The sequence below is a fragment of the Sander lucioperca genome, chromosome 8 (genome assembly GCF_008315115.2).
Source record: "Sander lucioperca isolate FBNREF2018 chromosome 8, SLUC_FBN_1.2, whole genome shotgun sequence".
In the NCBI taxonomy this organism is placed as follows: domain Eukaryota; kingdom Metazoa; phylum Chordata; class Actinopteri; order Perciformes; family Percidae; genus Sander; species Sander lucioperca.
In genome coordinates this window covers 33,581,464-33,600,106 of record NC_050180.1, presented here as the reverse complement: position 1 = coordinate 33,600,106, position 18,643 = coordinate 33,581,464, and the positions used below count along the sequence as shown (strand labels likewise).

The 18,643-nt window shown below is 40.7% G+C and overlaps 1 protein-coding gene across 1 annotated transcript; it reads left to right on the top strand.

Moving 5' to 3' along the window:
• The first annotated feature begins 5,190 nt into the window (after positions 1-5,190).
• On the top strand, positions 5,191-17,350 carry tnfsf11 (TNF superfamily member 11). Its single transcript, XM_031300964.2, has 4 exons — positions 5,191-5,644; positions 7,899-7,934; positions 14,400-14,529; positions 15,876-17,350. Exons 1-4 carry the CDS (start codon positions 5,444-5,446, stop codon positions 16,319-16,321), a joined length of 813 nt encoding a protein of 270 aa, XP_031156824.1. The 5' UTR covers positions 5,191-5,443; the 3' UTR covers positions 16,322-17,350.
• The last annotated feature ends 1,293 nt before the right edge of the window (positions 17,351-18,643 follow it).

Below are 18,643 nucleotides of genomic sequence, written 5' to 3'. Positions count from 1 at the left end.
AGTCTTGACTTGGACTCGAACCTCTTTGGACTCCGTCTTGTAGGGGTAGCAGTAGTTCAGTCCGTAGGAGTTGGAGTGTGGACTGGTAGCTGGAGAGATGCCAGTTGGGCACTGCCAAGGTGCTCTTGAGCAAGGCACCGAACCCCCCGCAACCAGTCAGGGCGCCTGTCCAGCAGTCGCAGCCCACTCACTCTGACATCTCTCCATTTGTGCATGTATAGACCTTTTTCACGGCAGACATGTTGAAACCATTAATGATGGCTGCATTCCACTTAGGAGAGGTCCTGGTATTGTGCATACTGACTCACTGAAATAGCTCACTGGGACACTTGATGGAATTGATCCATCGTTAAGGTTATCAATTTCAGCTATGCTTTTCCTACTATGACAAGTCAAAATGTCTGCTGTGAAAAAGGTCCATAGGACCTGAGCATGTGTGTGTCTTTTTAGGCCTCTGTGTAGTGTAAATTGTAATTTCCCCACTGTGGATCAATATTATTATTATATTATTGACTCGGTCTTGACTAGTCCTGGTCTTGGACTTGTCTTGGTCTTGCCTATAGCACTGGTGTACAGATATGAGAGTAGTTTCTATCTTCTGATTTAACTCCAAGTAAAAAAAAAAAGCCAATAAAAGTATTTCTCAAAGTGTGGAATGATTCCTTTAAAGAAGGAAAAGACCTACAAAGAAATGTCTTATTTGAAATGTACAAAAAGGGAAATAGACATGAATAAAATAAAGGAAAAAAATACAATTCACATACAGGGGAACTGGTGTGTGAGCGTAATCACATTCACTGTTGCAACTTTTCATTCACAGCTTAGTGACAACAAACATTGATTAATATAGGTCATCAAACAGCACAGAGCTCTGAACTGAAACTTGTCATCATCATAGAAGAAAGTTTTTGTTTACTGTTCAACACTTTAGGTAATCTGGGTTGATTCTGTACAACGCAACTAAGAGGTGTAACCTCGCAAAACAAATGGGCTGATATTTTAATGCCATCAGTAAGACTGTGGTAAGACGCAGATTCTGCTTCGTAATGCTTTAAACAACTGAAGGTGAGAGGAAGTGACATCTGCGTGTACATGTAGAAAAGCCTGTTTGGGATGTTTGTGGTCAGACAAACACACACACCACACAATCTGATTCACAGTGACATTCAGTAGTAGTTTCTTCACTTGCTGAAATAGTGGAAATCCAGGTTTGTTGTGTTCAGTGTCAATTCAGAAAATTAGTGATCACATGTGCTGTATTTAGAGTAAAGCAGTAGCTTTGATGATTTTCTTGGTATCTAACCACTTTTGGAAAAACAGGAAAATACATGTTTTGACAAAATTCCAAAGGATCGTATGTATCATGACCCAATCACTGAGAAAGGTGATTTCCACTTTAGAGAGTATCACTGATGTGCAAAGAGACTGACTGGTAGGAATAGTATTAGATCGGCCTCTGTCATGGTGACTATGTGTAAATAAGTGGTTTCATGGAGCAAATCTAAAAAGTGTTGCATTTTAATTTTTACTTGAGTCGTTTTCAGCACAAGTTATCATATATCACATTAAAGAAAGGTTAAAGGATATAGTCACACGTAGTATATATGTTTGTACATATAAATCAAATCAAGTGGAGATCTTGCAGTTTTAAGCAGGAAATGATCTCTTTGTGTTACTTGATTTGAATAATTGAAACTGCTGAAGCCTCATATTAGCTTCGATAAAGTTTTGAATTAATTTCTGCACAGAATGAGCACTGTGAACTTTGTACCCCATCACTTCCATGGGAAGCATGTCAGGAAGGGATGTTTAAATGGTCTGTATGAACAGGACGAATGATTACAGCAAGCCAAATTTGTATCAATGTTCATATCGGAACATGTTTTCAGACAGATTTGAAAAATTGTGAACTTATCCTTTAATACATAACTTCTATTACTTCTACTAAAAATATAGACTGTGTAAAAAAAAAAAAAAAAAGTGGATGTAGCCACCGTGAAGCCACCTCTTGGTTTGTGGACTACCGTTTTGAAGCCTCAAGTTTGGTATTTTTTCGCTCAATGGTGCATACATTACAATACATTACATTACATGTCATTTAGCTGACCCTTTTATCCAAAGCGACTTACAATTAAGTGCGTTCAACCTTGAAGGTGCAAACTCCAGACAACAAGTAGTAAGTGCAGTTTTAAGCCCCCAACGTCTCCTTCCAGGCAGCACTGCGACCGTTGACTTCAAAGCACCTAACCCTAACCTTAACCCTAACCCTAACCATAACCATGCTGCAGGTTATATATGCTGCGACCGTTGACTTGGTAGCGACTAGCCAATCACAAGGTAGCCATGCCCCTAAAGCATCCAAATAGCCTCGGGAAGGAACTTGTTTGGGTGGAACATGCGTACGTTTAAAAGTAGTTTTAGTCATGCAACAGAAAACTCAGCTTGGACAGATAGTCTAGCTAGCTGTCTCGATTTACCCTGCAGAGATCTGAGGAGCAGTTAACCGTAGTCCTCAGAAATCCACCGGAGGTTAGAACGCCAACACAAAGAAAGAGGAAGGGGACGGACATCCGAAAAGAGTGACATCCGGCGGAATTTCCGTCAGAACGAGAGTTATCCCGGAAGTGGAACGTCGTGGATATAGACTACCGCTTGAGTAAAACACAGGAAATAGGACATACTGAATATTCTATCGATTTTAACTAGAAAATAAAGATCTAAAGGGTTAAAATGAACATTGTAGATGGGTATGAATTTAAAGAATATTGGTGATGTTAAAGCAACACTAGAGAACTTTTCCCGCTTTGGTCCCCCTACAGGTTGGAAGCGGAATTGTCCATTTCACAACATTATGCAAGTTTGCCAGATCGGGTAGCGGATCTGTAGTTCGAATGAACTGGACAATGTAATGTAATGGACAACTCCGCTTCCAACCTGTAGGGGGAACGAAGCGGGAAAAGTTCTCCATTGTTGCTTTAAAGGAATAGTTCAACATTTTGAGAAAATAGGCTTAGCCTACTTTTTTTTGCCTAGAGTGAGATGAGAAGATCAATATCACTGTCGGTAATGATCTTCTCATCAAACTATTCCAGAAAGTGAACAAGTGTAATTCCCAAAATATTGAACTAATAAAAAGTACCTATAAAAGTCAGCATGTGGTAATGACTGCTAATACAATGCGCATATTTATATTTAATTTATATAATTCTAAACCATCTTTGTAAACCAACTGTATACTACTGTCGACACTGCACTATATTTATTGTCCTGTCTATACACCACCTGTTTATACTTTGTATATCGTATTGCACTTTTTTTTTTTGCACTTCTGGTTGGACGCAATCTGCATTTTGTTGTCTTTGTACTTGTACTCTGCACAATGACAATAAAGTTGAATCTAATCTAATTTAATTGAAACCTACATGATCTCCTCATGGCCTGTAAAGCCCATTGAGACATTATTGTTAACACTGTTTATTTATACGTCCTTCCCCCCACCCCCCACACACACACACACACACACCCCACCCAGCAGACACTTCACAATATCACAGTAATACAATAATGTGAAAGTAACAACACCAGAATACATGACACAGCACACACAAAAAGAACACTACCAAAATCAATACACACAATACATGAACAAAAAACAAATATATTTGTATAATTATAAATACTAAAAATCCAATGAAAGTTGTTAGGTAGTACTCACAATGACATTCCTGTCTCTAGGGTGATTAAATCTAAATATTGGCCTCATGTTAAGGTGTCTCTAACACCTGCAGGGACCCTTGAGACATTAAAGTGTAAAGAAAATCAGGGTCCACGAGTGAACATGACTCGACTTCACAAGTTTTCAGCGTTGTCTTGGCAACAATCAGTCAATCATGTGAGGACGGTGGCACACTGGCTTGTCAGGAATTAAAGGGTCTTCTGATGCATATCCAGATGTGCCTTAAAACTAACAAATATGCTTCCAGTCAAAAAGTAATCTATTTCAAAATGTACAAGAAGTGAGGGGAGGAGTGCGGGGAGTGGACTAATAAGCTCCCAGCTGCTGCACTCTGAACGAGCTGAAAGCCTGCCAGGGACTTTTTTTTCTTCCAATTCCATCTTAGAGGACATAGAATGTGAAAAATGCATGGATCACTGTTAAGTCTCTTCTAATAACTATTTCCAGGTACTTAGAAGTTACAAGAAACTAAAAAGAAACTGGAAATGATCCAAACACTTGTGTGTTTAATGGTCAAATCATTGTAAGCCGATATATTGTTGGGTAGTTGAATTTATAATAAAACATTGTATTTTATAGACTACATGTGTTTTATGTGCAACAATGTTAATGTGTAAAGTAACTAAAGCTGTCAGATGACTGTAGTGGATTAAAAAGGACAATATTTCTCTCTGAAATGTAGCGTATAATTAAGTATAGTACTTGAGTAAATGTACTTAGTTACATTCCACCACTGATCAATAAGCTCATAATCAGTGCATTTGCACTTTTTTTGTGGTTTTGTCTGATTGGACTAATAAGTGAACAGGACACAAAGTACCATTGACCGTTGAGTCGAAGCTGCCACACCAGCATAGTGAGTTATTGATGACTAAGGCAAACTATGATAATTATGTGACAAACTGCCAGTCTAAACAAATCAATCTAGTTGTATTATATAATATTGAGATGCATGAATTTACACCCCAAAGCTTTTACTTGTTCTTAAAAGTCTCGCTCTGCTCAAAAATGTGTTTGACACATACTGTAGGTCTACATAGAGTATGACACTATAGACAGTTTTTTTTTTTTTTTTTTTTTGCATTCGTCTGCTGAAGTTTAAATTTCAGTTTAAGACAGAAGCCAATCATGATCCAGTATGCAACTTACAAGTGTTGTATTCATGAATTAAAACTCACTCAAAAAATTCAAATGAATAACAAGTTTATAACCTGTTGTTATTATTGCTTCTGTGTATTTCCTTGCAAACATTTTTTTTTCTATCTTTGTGTGTTAGTGTTTATAAGCCGTAAACGGATGACTGATGGATGTTGCGTTTATTTTTGTCATAACCTAATTTATTTCCCACTCACTGCATCCCTGTGCACAGAGTGTGTCACCGGGGGGTGTGCACCCGCGGAAGGGGTGGATGACGTGTTAATAGTGCGTTTGTGTACAGAGCCTGTGGAGCCATAAAGGGCCTGCTTTACCTGTCGTACGCTCAGGTCGATCTGGATCTGTTCGCCGGTCTTGTGTCAGTCTTGCCCGTCGGTCTATCTAATCTTGACTAAACCGGAGGATCCCTCTGATTGGCTGCAGAGAAAGCGAGCTCTCTCCAGCCCACCCACCGCTGATTATAGGGACTCTTGCAGTCCCTCTTCCCTTCCTTGCATTAGAGTCTGGGACCTGGCCACTGGGGCTGCACGGCACACACACAGAGCGCGCATCATGGCAGCTACCCACAGCGACTACAGAGGCTACCTGCGGAACACCGTCGACATCGAGGCAGGGCAGCACCGCTTCCACCCGGTGCAGAGCTCGGAGCCCACTTACCGGCCGCTCCTATTCGGAACCCTCGCTGTTATGGGATTGCTTCAGGTGGCTTCCAGCGTGGCGATCTTATTACACCTGACAGGTTATCTGCAAGAGGTAGGCTCATGTGTGACTTTGGTTTGGTTTGGTTTGGTTATGTGATTTCCAGTGCGCAATGAGACACTTTGCAAAGTCACTCTCTGCCGTCAGCATGTCATGTAGGTTTACTCAAACTCTCCTTCTGTGCGTAAATATTTATCTACAAAACAAATGTCAACAGTCCTCTACTTGGCTCCAAGCGAGTTAAGATAGCCCAGCAACATTTGCGCAATTCTTTTTTTATAATGCCATAAAGTGCCAGATAAGTTTTCCCTAGCTCTATATAACGTTGGCGGTGTCTGCTCTTAGAAGTAAAGTAGGTGTAATATACACAAGTGGTGGTGGGGAAGGAAAACGCTTCAACATCTAGCCAGTTCTGCATTTTTGTGCGCCAAGATTTCGTGCACTCTTGGCGTCTCTTTGAAGGCGCTGCGCTTCGGCGGCATGCAGGCAGTTACAACACTTCTTCCCTCGCTGTAAAAAACAGCCCGACCTATAGATAACATCTCTACAAGCCCGCGTGACAATTTCCATCAGTAATTTCAGCTAAGAGAATGAATCTGTTGTGAAAATGATAACATCTCAGTCAGTATTGCAAAATGTCGTGTTTGCAAAAATACAGATGTTTTCACTTGAGGGCTCCCAGGCTGCACTTTTGCTTGTGCATGTTTACATGCCATCAGGGGCTTCTATTTGTAATTTATAGGTGTCATAAGTTGTTAACTTTTGAGCATAAGCAGAGCTGTTTATCAAGGGGTTTGGAGGCAGAGGAGTCTGGGAAAGCTCAAGAGAAAAAAAGACTGGATGTTCGAAGTCAGAGATACTATCAAAATACATATGTTCTCACACGTTCCGTTGGTTTTTGTCAGGTCATCTTTGCCATCTTGCAGGCTGCGTGTCTGTGATCTTGTAAAATAACATTTATGTTCTGCCACAATTGTTTTTGTAACTTTTATGGCGGTTTTGGAGTTGAATGTTTGTCATGTTTCAACAAGCCAAGAGAGCAGACCACATCTCCGCTCTGTCAGGATGCTGGAAGGTTCACCTGGGGAGCATCTCTCTCTCTCTCTCTCTCTCTCTCTCTCTCTCTCTCTCTCTCTCTCTCTCTCTCTCTCTGTCTGTGTCTTTCTCAGTGTTTGCGTGTTACATTTTTTTGGCTTGTCTTTGGCATAAACACACTGCAGTGTGGTAGTAGCTAGTTATGTACTGGATGTGAGCCAGAGGAGAAAAAATAAAAGGGCGGGAGGCAAAGTAAAAAAAAAAAAAAAATAAATAAATTATAAAAAAACAAAACAGAGAGAAGAACATGCAACCAGAAAGAGAGAAACTATGTATTATTTCATGGCTGTTTTCATACTTGCGTATTTCATGGATTCATCTGATTATGTGATGAGAGGGATGCAAATGGATCCAGATCTTTTTTTTTTGGGGGGGGGGGTGATAGAAGTGTAGCCAGGTCGAGTTTTACGACAGGCGTAAACTGAAAAGCTTCAAAATTAAAGCAAGCAAGAAAACATAGACACAAAGCATGCATGATAAAATAAAAACCACAATAAGATAAGATAAACATATATGGTAACTTGACTATATTGTTGTTGTTGTTGTTATGAATGTAGATAAATAGAAGCACTTTAAACATTGAGTCAGTAGTTGGCACTGGGCCCATCACCTCCCCCAACACCTGTAGAACTTCCTGGAGATGGTGAGGAAAGCGGGAATCTGCACAGCGTCGTGTCTACATGGGAATGTGCTGATCCAAGCACGTTTTAAAAACTGCTCTGATTCCAACACGAGGGCTGAAGTGTGTTTTTTAGTGTGTGTGTGTGTGTGTGTGTGTGTGTGTGTGTGCGCGCGCGCAAGCCCTGTGGCCATTTGTTTTTTAAATAAATGTTCAATTATCGAGAGACAACAGCCCTGCAAATGAGAACCAGTGTTCAATTTCCAAATCACTTTGACTTTCGCCTGCTGTGGAGTAATGCAAAGTGACATACTGCTTGGAAAATAACTTAACCTCCCACACAGACAGACACACACACACACACACAATGGCACACACACACACACACACACACACACACACACACACACACACACACACACACACATGCACATGCACACAAACATCCAAACTAAATTACATTCCTCTCACCCACACCTGTGAGGGAAACATTCTCATGACAGATAGCGCTCGTTAGAGCTGACACATGATGAACATTTTTTGTTCCTCCACATTCTCCTGTCTAACCTCGGCTTCCGTGTGTTCTGTCTGCAGGTACATTTGTCCACGGCCCCACATCGGCCCATAGAGGTGAGTTTGAGCCCTGGGTAACACAGCAACACAACACACCCTCTGACTGGAGCACAGTCCACTCACATAGATTGCATTTTAACAGATTTCCTTCCTGCTACGACACTAAACACATACCAGAGGTTGTTTATATATATATATATATATATATATATATATATATATATATATATATATACTTAGCAAGACTCCTGCAGTATAAAACATGTCGTTATTGATTAAGAATCATCATTGCCATGCACGATTGCCATTATTGCAATTGCTATTTCAACACACTTTAAGGGAGTGGACTTGGATTGATTCAGGCCTGCAACTAATGATTATTCATTCATGATTAATCTGTCAATTATTGTCTCGATTAATGGATTAGTTGTTGTATAAAATGTCCGATGGTGAAAAATGTGGATCAGTGTTTCCCAAAGCCCAAGATGACGTCCTCAAATGTCTTGTTTTGTCCACAACTCAAAGATATTCAGATTACTGTCCCAGAGGAGAGAAGACACTAGAACATATTCACATTGAACCAGCTGGAACCAGAGAATTGTAACTCCTTTTTCATTAAAAAGGGCTGAAAGTGATTAATCGATCAAAATAGCTGGCGATTCATTTAATAGTTGAAAACTAATTGATTAATCAATTAATCTTTAAATTGCCCCCATGGGATAAATAAAGTTATTATTATTTTAAGATGATTTTTTGGGGGCATTTTTAGTACTTTATTTCCACAGGACAGCTGAAGACATGAAAGGGGAGAGAGAGGGGGGAATGACATGCAGCAAAGGATCGCAGGTCGGAGTCGAACCCACGGCCGCTGCGTAGAGGAGTAAACCTCTATATATATATGTGCGCCTGCTCTACCAATTGAGCTAACCCGGCCACAAATAAAGTTATTTGAATTAAATTGAATTGAATCTTTGCAGCTCTTTGCAGATTGATTTATTGACATGTCACTAAAAGGAAACAAAGTTGCCGAGCCAAAAAGAATGTCTCAGAGGCCAACATTGTTCAGCTTCAGGGATTTTTCAAAGCCTATCAGGTATTTAAGAACCTGTTCTTAATGACTTGCCTGTAAAAATAAAGGTAGAAGAATTTCCTGCTGTCACATTTGAGGGTGAAGAACAGTATGTGCAATAATGTGGTTACTGTTGTTTTTTTTAAAAGCAAAAGCAGCCAAAATAAATAAGATAATCATCTGCAATCTCGCACTGACCAAAGTCATGATTGTCACATGGGTGTGTTTATTTTCAGCACGTACCACAGCTTCTATAAAGCACCAAACGCGAGGTGGCTTCCACGGGCCGAGCATAGGTCAGACCACCCTTTGATATAGGCTCAAACAGCTTGATCCTAGTCTATATCCTCGACCTTCCACTTCCGGGATTGCTCCATTGCCGCCGGAAATTCCGCCGTATGTCCCTCTTTAAGGCAGGATGTCCGTTACCTTACGCTTTCTTTGTGTTGTTATTTTAAACTCCAGTGGATTTCTGAGGACTATGGTTAACTGCTCCTCAGATCTCTGCAGGGTAAATCCAGACAGCTAGCTAGACTATCTGTCCAATCTGAGTTTTCTGTTACACGACTAAAAACAACTTTTGAACGTACACATGTTCCACCAAAACAAGTTTCTTCCCGAGACTATTTTGCAGCGGTACAGTGGCTCCGAAATGCCAATAAACCAGAGCACGTTTTTCACCCATCCCAGAATGCTGTGTGGACTTCCTCCACAGCGCCGCGGAGGAGGGTCTGGCTAAGTGAGACTAGCTTGATCCTAAATGAGCTTCATGGCTTACTGCCAGAAAGTACTTTACTGTCACTTCAGTGAGTCGCTCGTTGGTGTCAGTGGTTGCAGGGTATTCCTTTGATGAGTGGCAGTAGGATGAGGAAGTTTTAAAGTAGAAATCCTTAATTGTTGAAGTCGTATCATTTTTCGAATGCCCTTTTTGTCTCCAAAGTCGCCGCCCATTTTTTTTGGCACAGGTTCCACCGAGCAAAAGCAAAAAAAAAAAAATGGAACCAGGAAGTATAACAACAGAATAAAAGGACTGCTTTGCTTCACTAGTGTTTGGTTTCCCATAATGATTTCATTTCCTTTTGAAATCATGTATTTGTGTTTGCCCTGGATATCCTTGGCGGAGTACTTACACAAACCAGCCAGCCTGTCTTGTTAGACAGCCCTCGGCTGTTTCCCATGGAGCGGGGAGGGGAGGGGGCATGCTGGGAGCTTTATGAGGTGTGAGGATGACAGGTCCACTTGGCCCACACGGTGTTGTTTTAAGCCCCCGACACACTAACCGATGGCTGACCGTCAGCAGAAAAGCCAGTCGGACTGATCAGTCGGCTCCCCGAGGTCCAAAAAGTGCCTTGGAACACACCGAAGTGACGCTGTCATGAGCGTACGTTCTGCGTGTGCAAATGAAAACCGGAAATGACGAACGCGTCATGTGGGTCTGGCTTCTCCAGCCGGTAGTAAATTTTTGAAATACGATCTTTTATTTTACGAAAATAGTTCACTGAAACGTGTTTCTGAAAACATTTTAAGAGAGAAATAGGCCGTGCAGTTGCTGAATCTGTCTTCATTTCAGATCAACAAAGGTCAGTTTGAAAGATTTTCATCAGATTTTGAGAGGCGTTCGTCACTCATCCCAGCCTGCCCGCCCTCCGACCCAGCAAGTCAGGTCGGCCAAAATGAAGGACGACAGCTCCTCCGACGGACGACGGCGCGGAACACACCAAACAGACTCGAGTCACCGACCTCGCCAGACCGTCCGACGGCCGATTATTGGGTTGGTGTGTCAGGGGCTTTAGATTCAGCTGCAGGGGCGGAGCCAGAGATGGGTTTCTGGGGCTCCAGCCCCAAATATTTTCTCAAAAGCCCCGAATCTTTAAAGATTATTTTTTGGGCATTTTAGGCCTTTATTTGGTTTATTATTATTTGGTTATTTGGTTTTTTAAATAACTTTAACTTTTCCCCTCAGTCTCTCTGACTGGGCCGATAAAATCAGTGGAGCAACCCTACCTATGTTATGTAACTCAAAAAAATAGAGACATCAGACAGTTTCTGTCTCTCTTTAGGTGTCAGGAGTGAAAATGAGTCAACATTAGTTGTGTTGTGGTTTCAGAATGATGAAGACAATCATAGCAGTTAGTTACAAAACAGGATGTAAGAAAGAGACAAAACGTAGAAAAAAAGCGACAAAAAATTAGGAAAAAGTGACAAAAACACCCGAAAAAAAGTGTCAAAAGCTTCAAAAAAAAGTGACAAAAACGTCTACAGAAGCGGCGAAAAAAAGCGGCAGCATCGTCGACAAATGCGTAAAATAGCACCAAGAATGTTGAGGAAACCGCTGGAAGAAAGCAACAAAAGCCTCAAAAAACAGTTTTGTCGCTTTTTTCGAAGTTTGTCACCTCTTTTTTTAAAGGTTTTGTCGCTTATTTTGACCTATTCATGCCTTTCGTCCTTACTTTTTTCTACTGTCTTTTTTTCTTCGAAGTTTTTGTCTCTTTTTTTCAAAGTTTGTCGCTTATTTGAATTTTTTGGACACTTTTGTCGCCCTACTGTGTCCTTCCTTCTTTCTGTTTCTTTCCCCGAAGTTTTTATTACTATTAGTATTTAGAAAGTAGTATTTAGAAAAATATTCTGCTAAATTAAGTTTTTGTCTCCTTTTCTCATCAGCATTTAAATGTTTTTCAGGTACAAGTCTGTTGTTTAGTAAATCTATCGCTGACATTTTTTTCTACAAAAAATTATTCTCGCTGATTAGGGGGTACATGGCTTAAAAAAACTGTTCAAAGGGGGAACATTATTGAAAAAAGCTTGAGAACCACTGTGCTAGAGAGCAGGCCTCGGTGGACAGCTGCGAGCCCTGCAGCCCTGTACTCTTTGATGTGAGACAGGATGTGCCGGCCTGGCCTACACCGGGCCGGGGCTGTGGTCAGTGTGATCTCAGGGAGTGGTGAGAACACAGGGTCATGAATCCGACACCATGATCTGAATGTTTAGAATCCGTGGGGATCTGTACTGTAACTGTGCCAGAAGGAAATGTGACTGATGCAGTACGTAACACAAATAGACAATCTGCTTTGGTGGTCAAGCTTTGAGTGAGAGGACTTTTGTGTCTCCGAAACCACTCATCAGCGTAATGGAGATGTAAAATGATGCATGCGGTGTGTAGTTAAAAGGCTGAACTGAGGCCTGTGTGCACTACGTGGTATTCCAGGAACAGGCATGTGGAATCAAGTCAGCCGTAGCTGGAGGTATACTGTATATCAAGGGCAGACACATCTCCTTCATGGAGCAATGTGCGTCTGGTGCAGAGTGGCTGTCACCATGCCGCACTTTAATTCTAGATCACACGGTGGATTGGGAAGCTGCCAAGCTGCATCTGCTTTGTTTAAATAATCTCTTCTCCCTGGTTAAAGAGGTATGACGCGGCCTCACCACAAATCAAGATAGAGCCCACAACGTAGCGCCAATTGGGAGCGCGTTCACAATTACTTTGTATAGCCTTGGCAAGGCGTAGTTTACCCCTGTCTCTTTCCGAGACGCTGTGCTAAAAAAACATGTTTGTGCAGCAAATTGTTTTTGGAGGACAGACGGTGGCGGTGCTAATCTTAGCTTGAGAGCAAATTTGTCTGGACTTGGGTTGTGAATAAATACTTCACGGTAATATTAGCGCGGCGCAGGTGCAGTATTGTAAAACCTTGTTAATGGTGCTGGTGGGATGGGCTCTGGAGTTGAGTTTATTTGGAATGTGAAGCAGTGTTTGTGCTCAGAGGCGCTGTGTGTGGTTTTTTAACCCTTTGTATTGTCTTCGGGTCAAATTTGACCGGTTGTCTAAATGTCTCTATATCAGAAACATGGGTTTCTTTTTAACTACTTAATTCTGATTGCCCAAAAATAACACGGATGATTCCATACAACTCGCTTCGCAAGTACAACAAAAAATCGGAACTCCATTTTCATTGCATTTTTGCTGTTTTTATAAAAACAAATTAGCATTTGATTTTTCTTTTAAATGTTTCGAAACAGTATCCTCACTGAACGTTGACATGTACGCTTCTGTGATTATCCTTCCTTTAATATTAGTCTAAATAATTCATCATTTCTGCTTTTGTAACTCCAGAATTAGATTTCCTATAAATGAGGATTATTATTGACCATGAATTACAAAAATAATTGTAAAAGTAGTGGTTATGAGTTGGTGTTAGTAGTGTTTGTAGGTACATGGTAGTGAAAAGAAGCATTAAACGCAAAAGAGACCTAGAGAAAGGTTTTTGAGCCGGGAGTACGACGCATGGTCGAATGGAAGACACCACAGGGGTTATGATGGTATGTTTCTATCCAAATAAATACTTTTATTTTCGTTGCCGTGGCTGTCTTCATCTTTTTTTTAAGGTGTTGGCTCAGAGTCAGGGTGAGATTGTATTGCTAGGATGCGTGATATTATTGGATCAGAGGAAATTACTCTGAAACATGTTAAAGCACCTTTAGGATATAATAAAAACTCAGTTGAGTGTAAATCGTTCTTTCACTGACATTTGACTGACGTGTAATTTACAACATTTATTTGCATCTGTTGCACAAATGTATGCACGCATGCTTAAATGAAGTTGTGATTTCAATACTGGCTGTATCCAAAATTGTGTCTGCTAGGACGTTTTCCAAGTGGTCCAACTTTAAAGAGGTCATGTCACTCAGATCTGCTGTGTGAGTGTAAGATGGTAGGCAGGGGCAAACTCACGCCTGGCATTTTAATCTCATGCCAGATGTGTAAGAGAGTTGGCAGCTCCGGTGCAGTAACTGTTTACTTGCTTGGAAACCATGTTTTCCTTGAGTGTATATGTTGTGTCTTGCCTTGAGGAGGACGGCCCAGCTCAGACTGTGGATGGCGGCATCATCGGCCTTGAATAGAATCAGCACTTGCGGCTGAATGCAGTCCAGATACTATTTACTATGCCAAATCCGTGAGAAGCGCAATCTCTCTGAAAGCGTACACTCACCAGGAGGCCTCCCTGTCACAGCCTTCGGCCGCAAGTACAACCACGGCTGTAATAAGAAGTTAGCAGGCTAGCCAAAGAGGACGGATAATACCTCACAGGCATGCAGTCAATGTATGCTCATCATCCACTCACATGTGCTCAGACACACACACACACACACACACACACACACACACACACACACACACACACACAATTGACAGTTATTCAAAGCGACAGCTGAACAAAGCTGCGGTAAAATATGTCTTAACAATAATACTTTTGCTTTAAGAAAAAGTTGTTTGTGGGTGCGGGTTAATTGTTGATGTCTCTTTACCGATGTGGGTATACGTTTCGACTTCTCAGAGTAGGATAACACACACACATACTGTACATACAAAAAAAGATACAAGGGATGTTTTTTTCTGACCTTTCATCTGTCAGTCAGTGTTTGTCAAATTAGCTTTTTTTTCTGTTTATCTACAGGAAGTCCAGACGGAGCCTGTGCTGAACGCGCTGAGAGACACGAAGAAAAGAGGACGGTGCAAAACTCCAAAAGAGAGCATGGCATCAGCTCATCTACCAATCATTCAAGAGCACCAGGAGTACTCTAAGAGTGAGTCTGGTTGTATACTGTATATCAAGTTCTTGTTGTACCTGCCAATCACAATTTAGCTGATTAAACTTCTCTCCTAAGTTCAGAGTAGATAACGATATTACTTTACTCTGCCTTTCTGTTGCTTTCAGTATTCAACAAATTGCTTGTTGAATTTAAAACAAATAATCATTTGTAACATTCTTTTATTGAACAAATTGAACATGGAATTGACATTGACAGGCACTACTAAAAAAGAATGACAGTTACACTTTAAAGTGCAGTTTTCTACTGATATTTTCTATCAACTAACTCGCAACTCGTAGTGTCTATTGCGATATATCGCAACCTTTCGCAATATGTATATTGCGCCAGTTGATATTGCGATGACGATAAAAAAAACGATATATTGTATAGCCCTATTTGGTAGAGTGCGCGCCCATGTAAAGAGGTTTATTCCTCGACGCAGAGGCCCAGGGTTCGAATCCGACCTGTGGCAGGTTTCCTGCATGTCTTCCCCCCTCTCTCTCTCTCTCTCCCCTTTCATGCTGTCCTGGTGATTAAAGGTGGAAATGCCCATAACATAATCATTAAACAAAAAAATGGTTTCACCACCTCAGTCTGTATGACATCACAAATGTTATCGGACCGAATGGATCAAAGTCTGAAAGTCAAACGAGTCATTTTGCAGAGATTGTGACGCTCAAAAAAAAAAAAGGTATCCACTGATGTACAGACATCTCTTTCGTCATGTAATCCTATGGGTGCCAGAGGGCATCACATTACAGACACAGAAGTTGTAATTCCACTGTTTGGCTGCTATGTCGAATTCACTTCTCTGGTAATAGGTGTTTACCGCTGTCTGTTGTACTTTGTCATTTCTAAACTGTATATATTTCTAATGTATTTTATTTTCTAGCCCTCTTTTCCTTACCCTAAGTGGGTTTGCCACTTGTCAGGCCGCCATTGTAAATATGAACCTGTTCTTAATGACCTGCCTGTAAAAGTAAAGGTGAAATAAAAGTAAAAAATAAAAAAGTTAGACAGTGCGAAGGATTTTCTTTGCTCCTTATGTTAAACCATGAAAATACAATACGATACAACTTTATTATTAGTTTACACTGAAATTCATTTTGCATTCTCGAGCAGTGCTGCTCAAAAAAAGAGTAAGTATATATATATATATATATATATATATATATATATATATATATATATATATATATATATTAATAAATACACACAAAGTTAGACAACAATTACACATATACAGGTAGTACAAAATATGAAAACACATCAACAGCCATGACAATATAATAAATTAACCAAAACGTCTGTTGTTATATGCTGCTCTTGTTGCCGTGTAGAGGGTGAGCAGAAGGCCACCACCATTGACTGGGACGAGGTGCATGGATACTGCCACAAAATGGGCTACCAGAAGGGGAAACTGCTGGTGATGGAGTCGGGTTTCTACTATATCTACGCCAAGACCTGCTTCCGCTACTACCTTCCCATGCCTTTAGAGGACAGCAGCAGCCAGGCCGGGGTCACGCCGGTGGATATTAGCAACACCCAGCTCATCCAGTATGTCTACCATGAGAGCATCAAACAGAACAGCAAGTCGGTGATGCTGATGAAGACGGGCAGCACCATGCGCTGGAACAGCACCAGCTATAACATGTACTGCGCCCAGCAGGGCCGAGGCGTCTGGCTGGAGGAGGGAGACGCCTTGTACGTCAATGTGTCCAATGCTTGGATGCTGGACCTGGAGAGAGAAGGGACGTATTTTGGGGCCATAAAGTTGGGTAACTGAGAAATTAAAACACGTGGGGAGCGGACATGCTACTGAACATTTGATATGCCAAAGAACCACTGTTAGTGATTTTATAATGTTAATTTGTTCTTCTTTTTTTTTTTTTTGGTTCATGTGTTGTTGTTGTTGTTGTTGTTGTTTTTTTTTACATTGCTCTTCGCCGAATAGTACGGAAGTGGATTAGGGCCACGTGAAAAATGCATTTGAGTTCTGAGTTTAAAGTCAGAATTCTGAGCTCTGACTTTAATCTCAGAATTCTGACTTTAAACTCAGAACTCAAATTCATTTTTCACATGTGGCCCTAATCCACTTCCGTAGAATAGCCTTGGAATCCTTTATGAGAACACATAATGGAAAAGGTTGTCACTTTTTTAAAAAACCTTGTCTTGTGCATCAATATGTTGAACTGCTTCGAAGTGCTGCAGTCGAAAGCACGTTTTGTTTTTTTCACGTGTAAAATGATTTCGTTTAGTTTCTGAACAAAATTGAGACACACAGTTCTCGACTTCATTCAAAATAGCACTGGAGTCTTTTTTCCAAGTATTGTGCTTGGTATTGTGAAATTTCAATACATTTCTGTTCAGATAACATTTAGACTTAAGCACAGACGTGTGTTTATGCACTAATTAAACAAACCATGAGGGAGCAACTTAGGAAGTAAGTTTGTTGGCAAGAGTGTGCAGCGAAAGGATTTATCAATGTTGGGAAAACTGTCCAAATAAGAACATTGTAGCTGATAGAGCATCTGCTTGTATTTAGCAGATTATCACAGAATAAAAATAACACAACTCCCAGGTGTGCCTCCGAGCCACAGCAGTAAATGCAAAAATGTTTTCCTGGAAGGTTTTGTAAGTGTGAACAAGGCAGGCAGTGAGGCGTCCTGGCAGTAAGTAACTCAACGGTATAATCTGAAATGGGCAATTAGATGGTGATTTATGTCACCGTCCAAATCTCTTAGGCATCAATTCAAAACTTCTTGCTATGAAAGATACACTTTGACTCTGACACAAGACACGCAGTTTAAAAAAAGAAGGTCATGATGTGTAGACTGGGTAAACCCAGCCCGATCTGCTGGCGATTTGATTTCGTCCTGCAGCTCAGGCTGGAAACCTGTACTTTTATCTATCCTGCTTCCGTTACAAATCTGCGGGGACCAATCACAAAATGGCGCACTATCGGCGGGTTTAACGCGATGACGATAGAGAAGCGACGGCAAGCAGCTTTTTGTTTAACATGACGGCCACCGAAGCGCAGCAACCCGTTGATGCCGCTGTCGCTGCTGTCTGCAAAGTACGTCACCCGGACACTGCATGGCGGCTCGTTGATAATACGATTTCGTATTTTTTTTACGAAAATAGTTCACCGAAACGTGTTTCTAAAAACAGGTCAGATTGGTTGAAGGACTATCCAATTGCATACAGAGTCATTTGAACTATGCCCGTTGATCACTCCTCTTGTGCAGTAGAAAATACAGAGCAGACTCCTCAGACTAATGTTCAATCTTAAAAGATTGAGCTTGGTCTGGTGATAGCCAGACTACATGATATGTGCTTTAAAGACTCATTTGTTATCTAGTTTTCTGTCTTAATGAAATGTAATGGGTGGCCTTGCTTCACTGAAGGCAATCACAGGACAATGTCACTTCAAACTAAGGAGCAGATGACATCTGTTTGTCATGTTTATGACAATCAACAAGATGCAGATAGCTGGACTGTCTGACTATGAATGACATGAATAGACTCCTGTCTTCTTTAACCAGAGGAACCAAATTGACTTTGGTTCATCTTTAACTTAAATTTTGTTTTTCATTTGGCTCTTCAGTGAGGCAAATGGGAATATGCACTAAATATTTATTTATTAGCTATAGAAGTACATAGACAGGTCATTGTTAAAGTGACCTTTTGGCTGTAAAAAAAAAAAAATCATTTATATTTTATGTCTGTATGACATTCATTATACAGCGCTTAGAGGAAATAGTAGACACGCTTTTTGTTATTCAAACACAGGGGCTTCATTTTAAAATTCCATATTTATGTATCTTGATTTTGACAATTCTGTGTGCACTTGCCTAGCCAAAAGCAATATGGATATATTGTTTCTTCTACATGATTGTAGCATACCTGTAAGATCTTCATCTGACTTCATCTGATAGATTTTTTTCCATTCAGTTTTTTATTTTTTATTTATGTTTTGTGTATGTTTTAATAAAAAAAAAAGTACTTTTGTAACAGTGTTTCACGTGTATTGACGTTAGCCGACTCAGGCTGGTGCTAAAGCAGGTCAAACTTAACTTCACTAAGGGCCACGCTGGAAAATGACAAT

Coding starts and splice junctions, on each gene's coding strand:
- tnfsf11 (XM_031300964.2), top strand. CDS start 5,444: ATGGCAGCTACCCACAGCGACTACAGAGGCTACCTGCGGAACACCGTC. Junction 7,935..14,399: donor CCCCACATCGGCCCATAGAG/GTGAGTTTGAGC, acceptor GTTTATCTACAG/GAAGTCCAGACGGAGCCTGT. Junction 14,530..15,875: donor GCACCAGGAGTACTCTAAGA/GTGAGTCTGGTT, acceptor GTTGCCGTGTAG/AGGGTGAGCAGAAGGCCACC.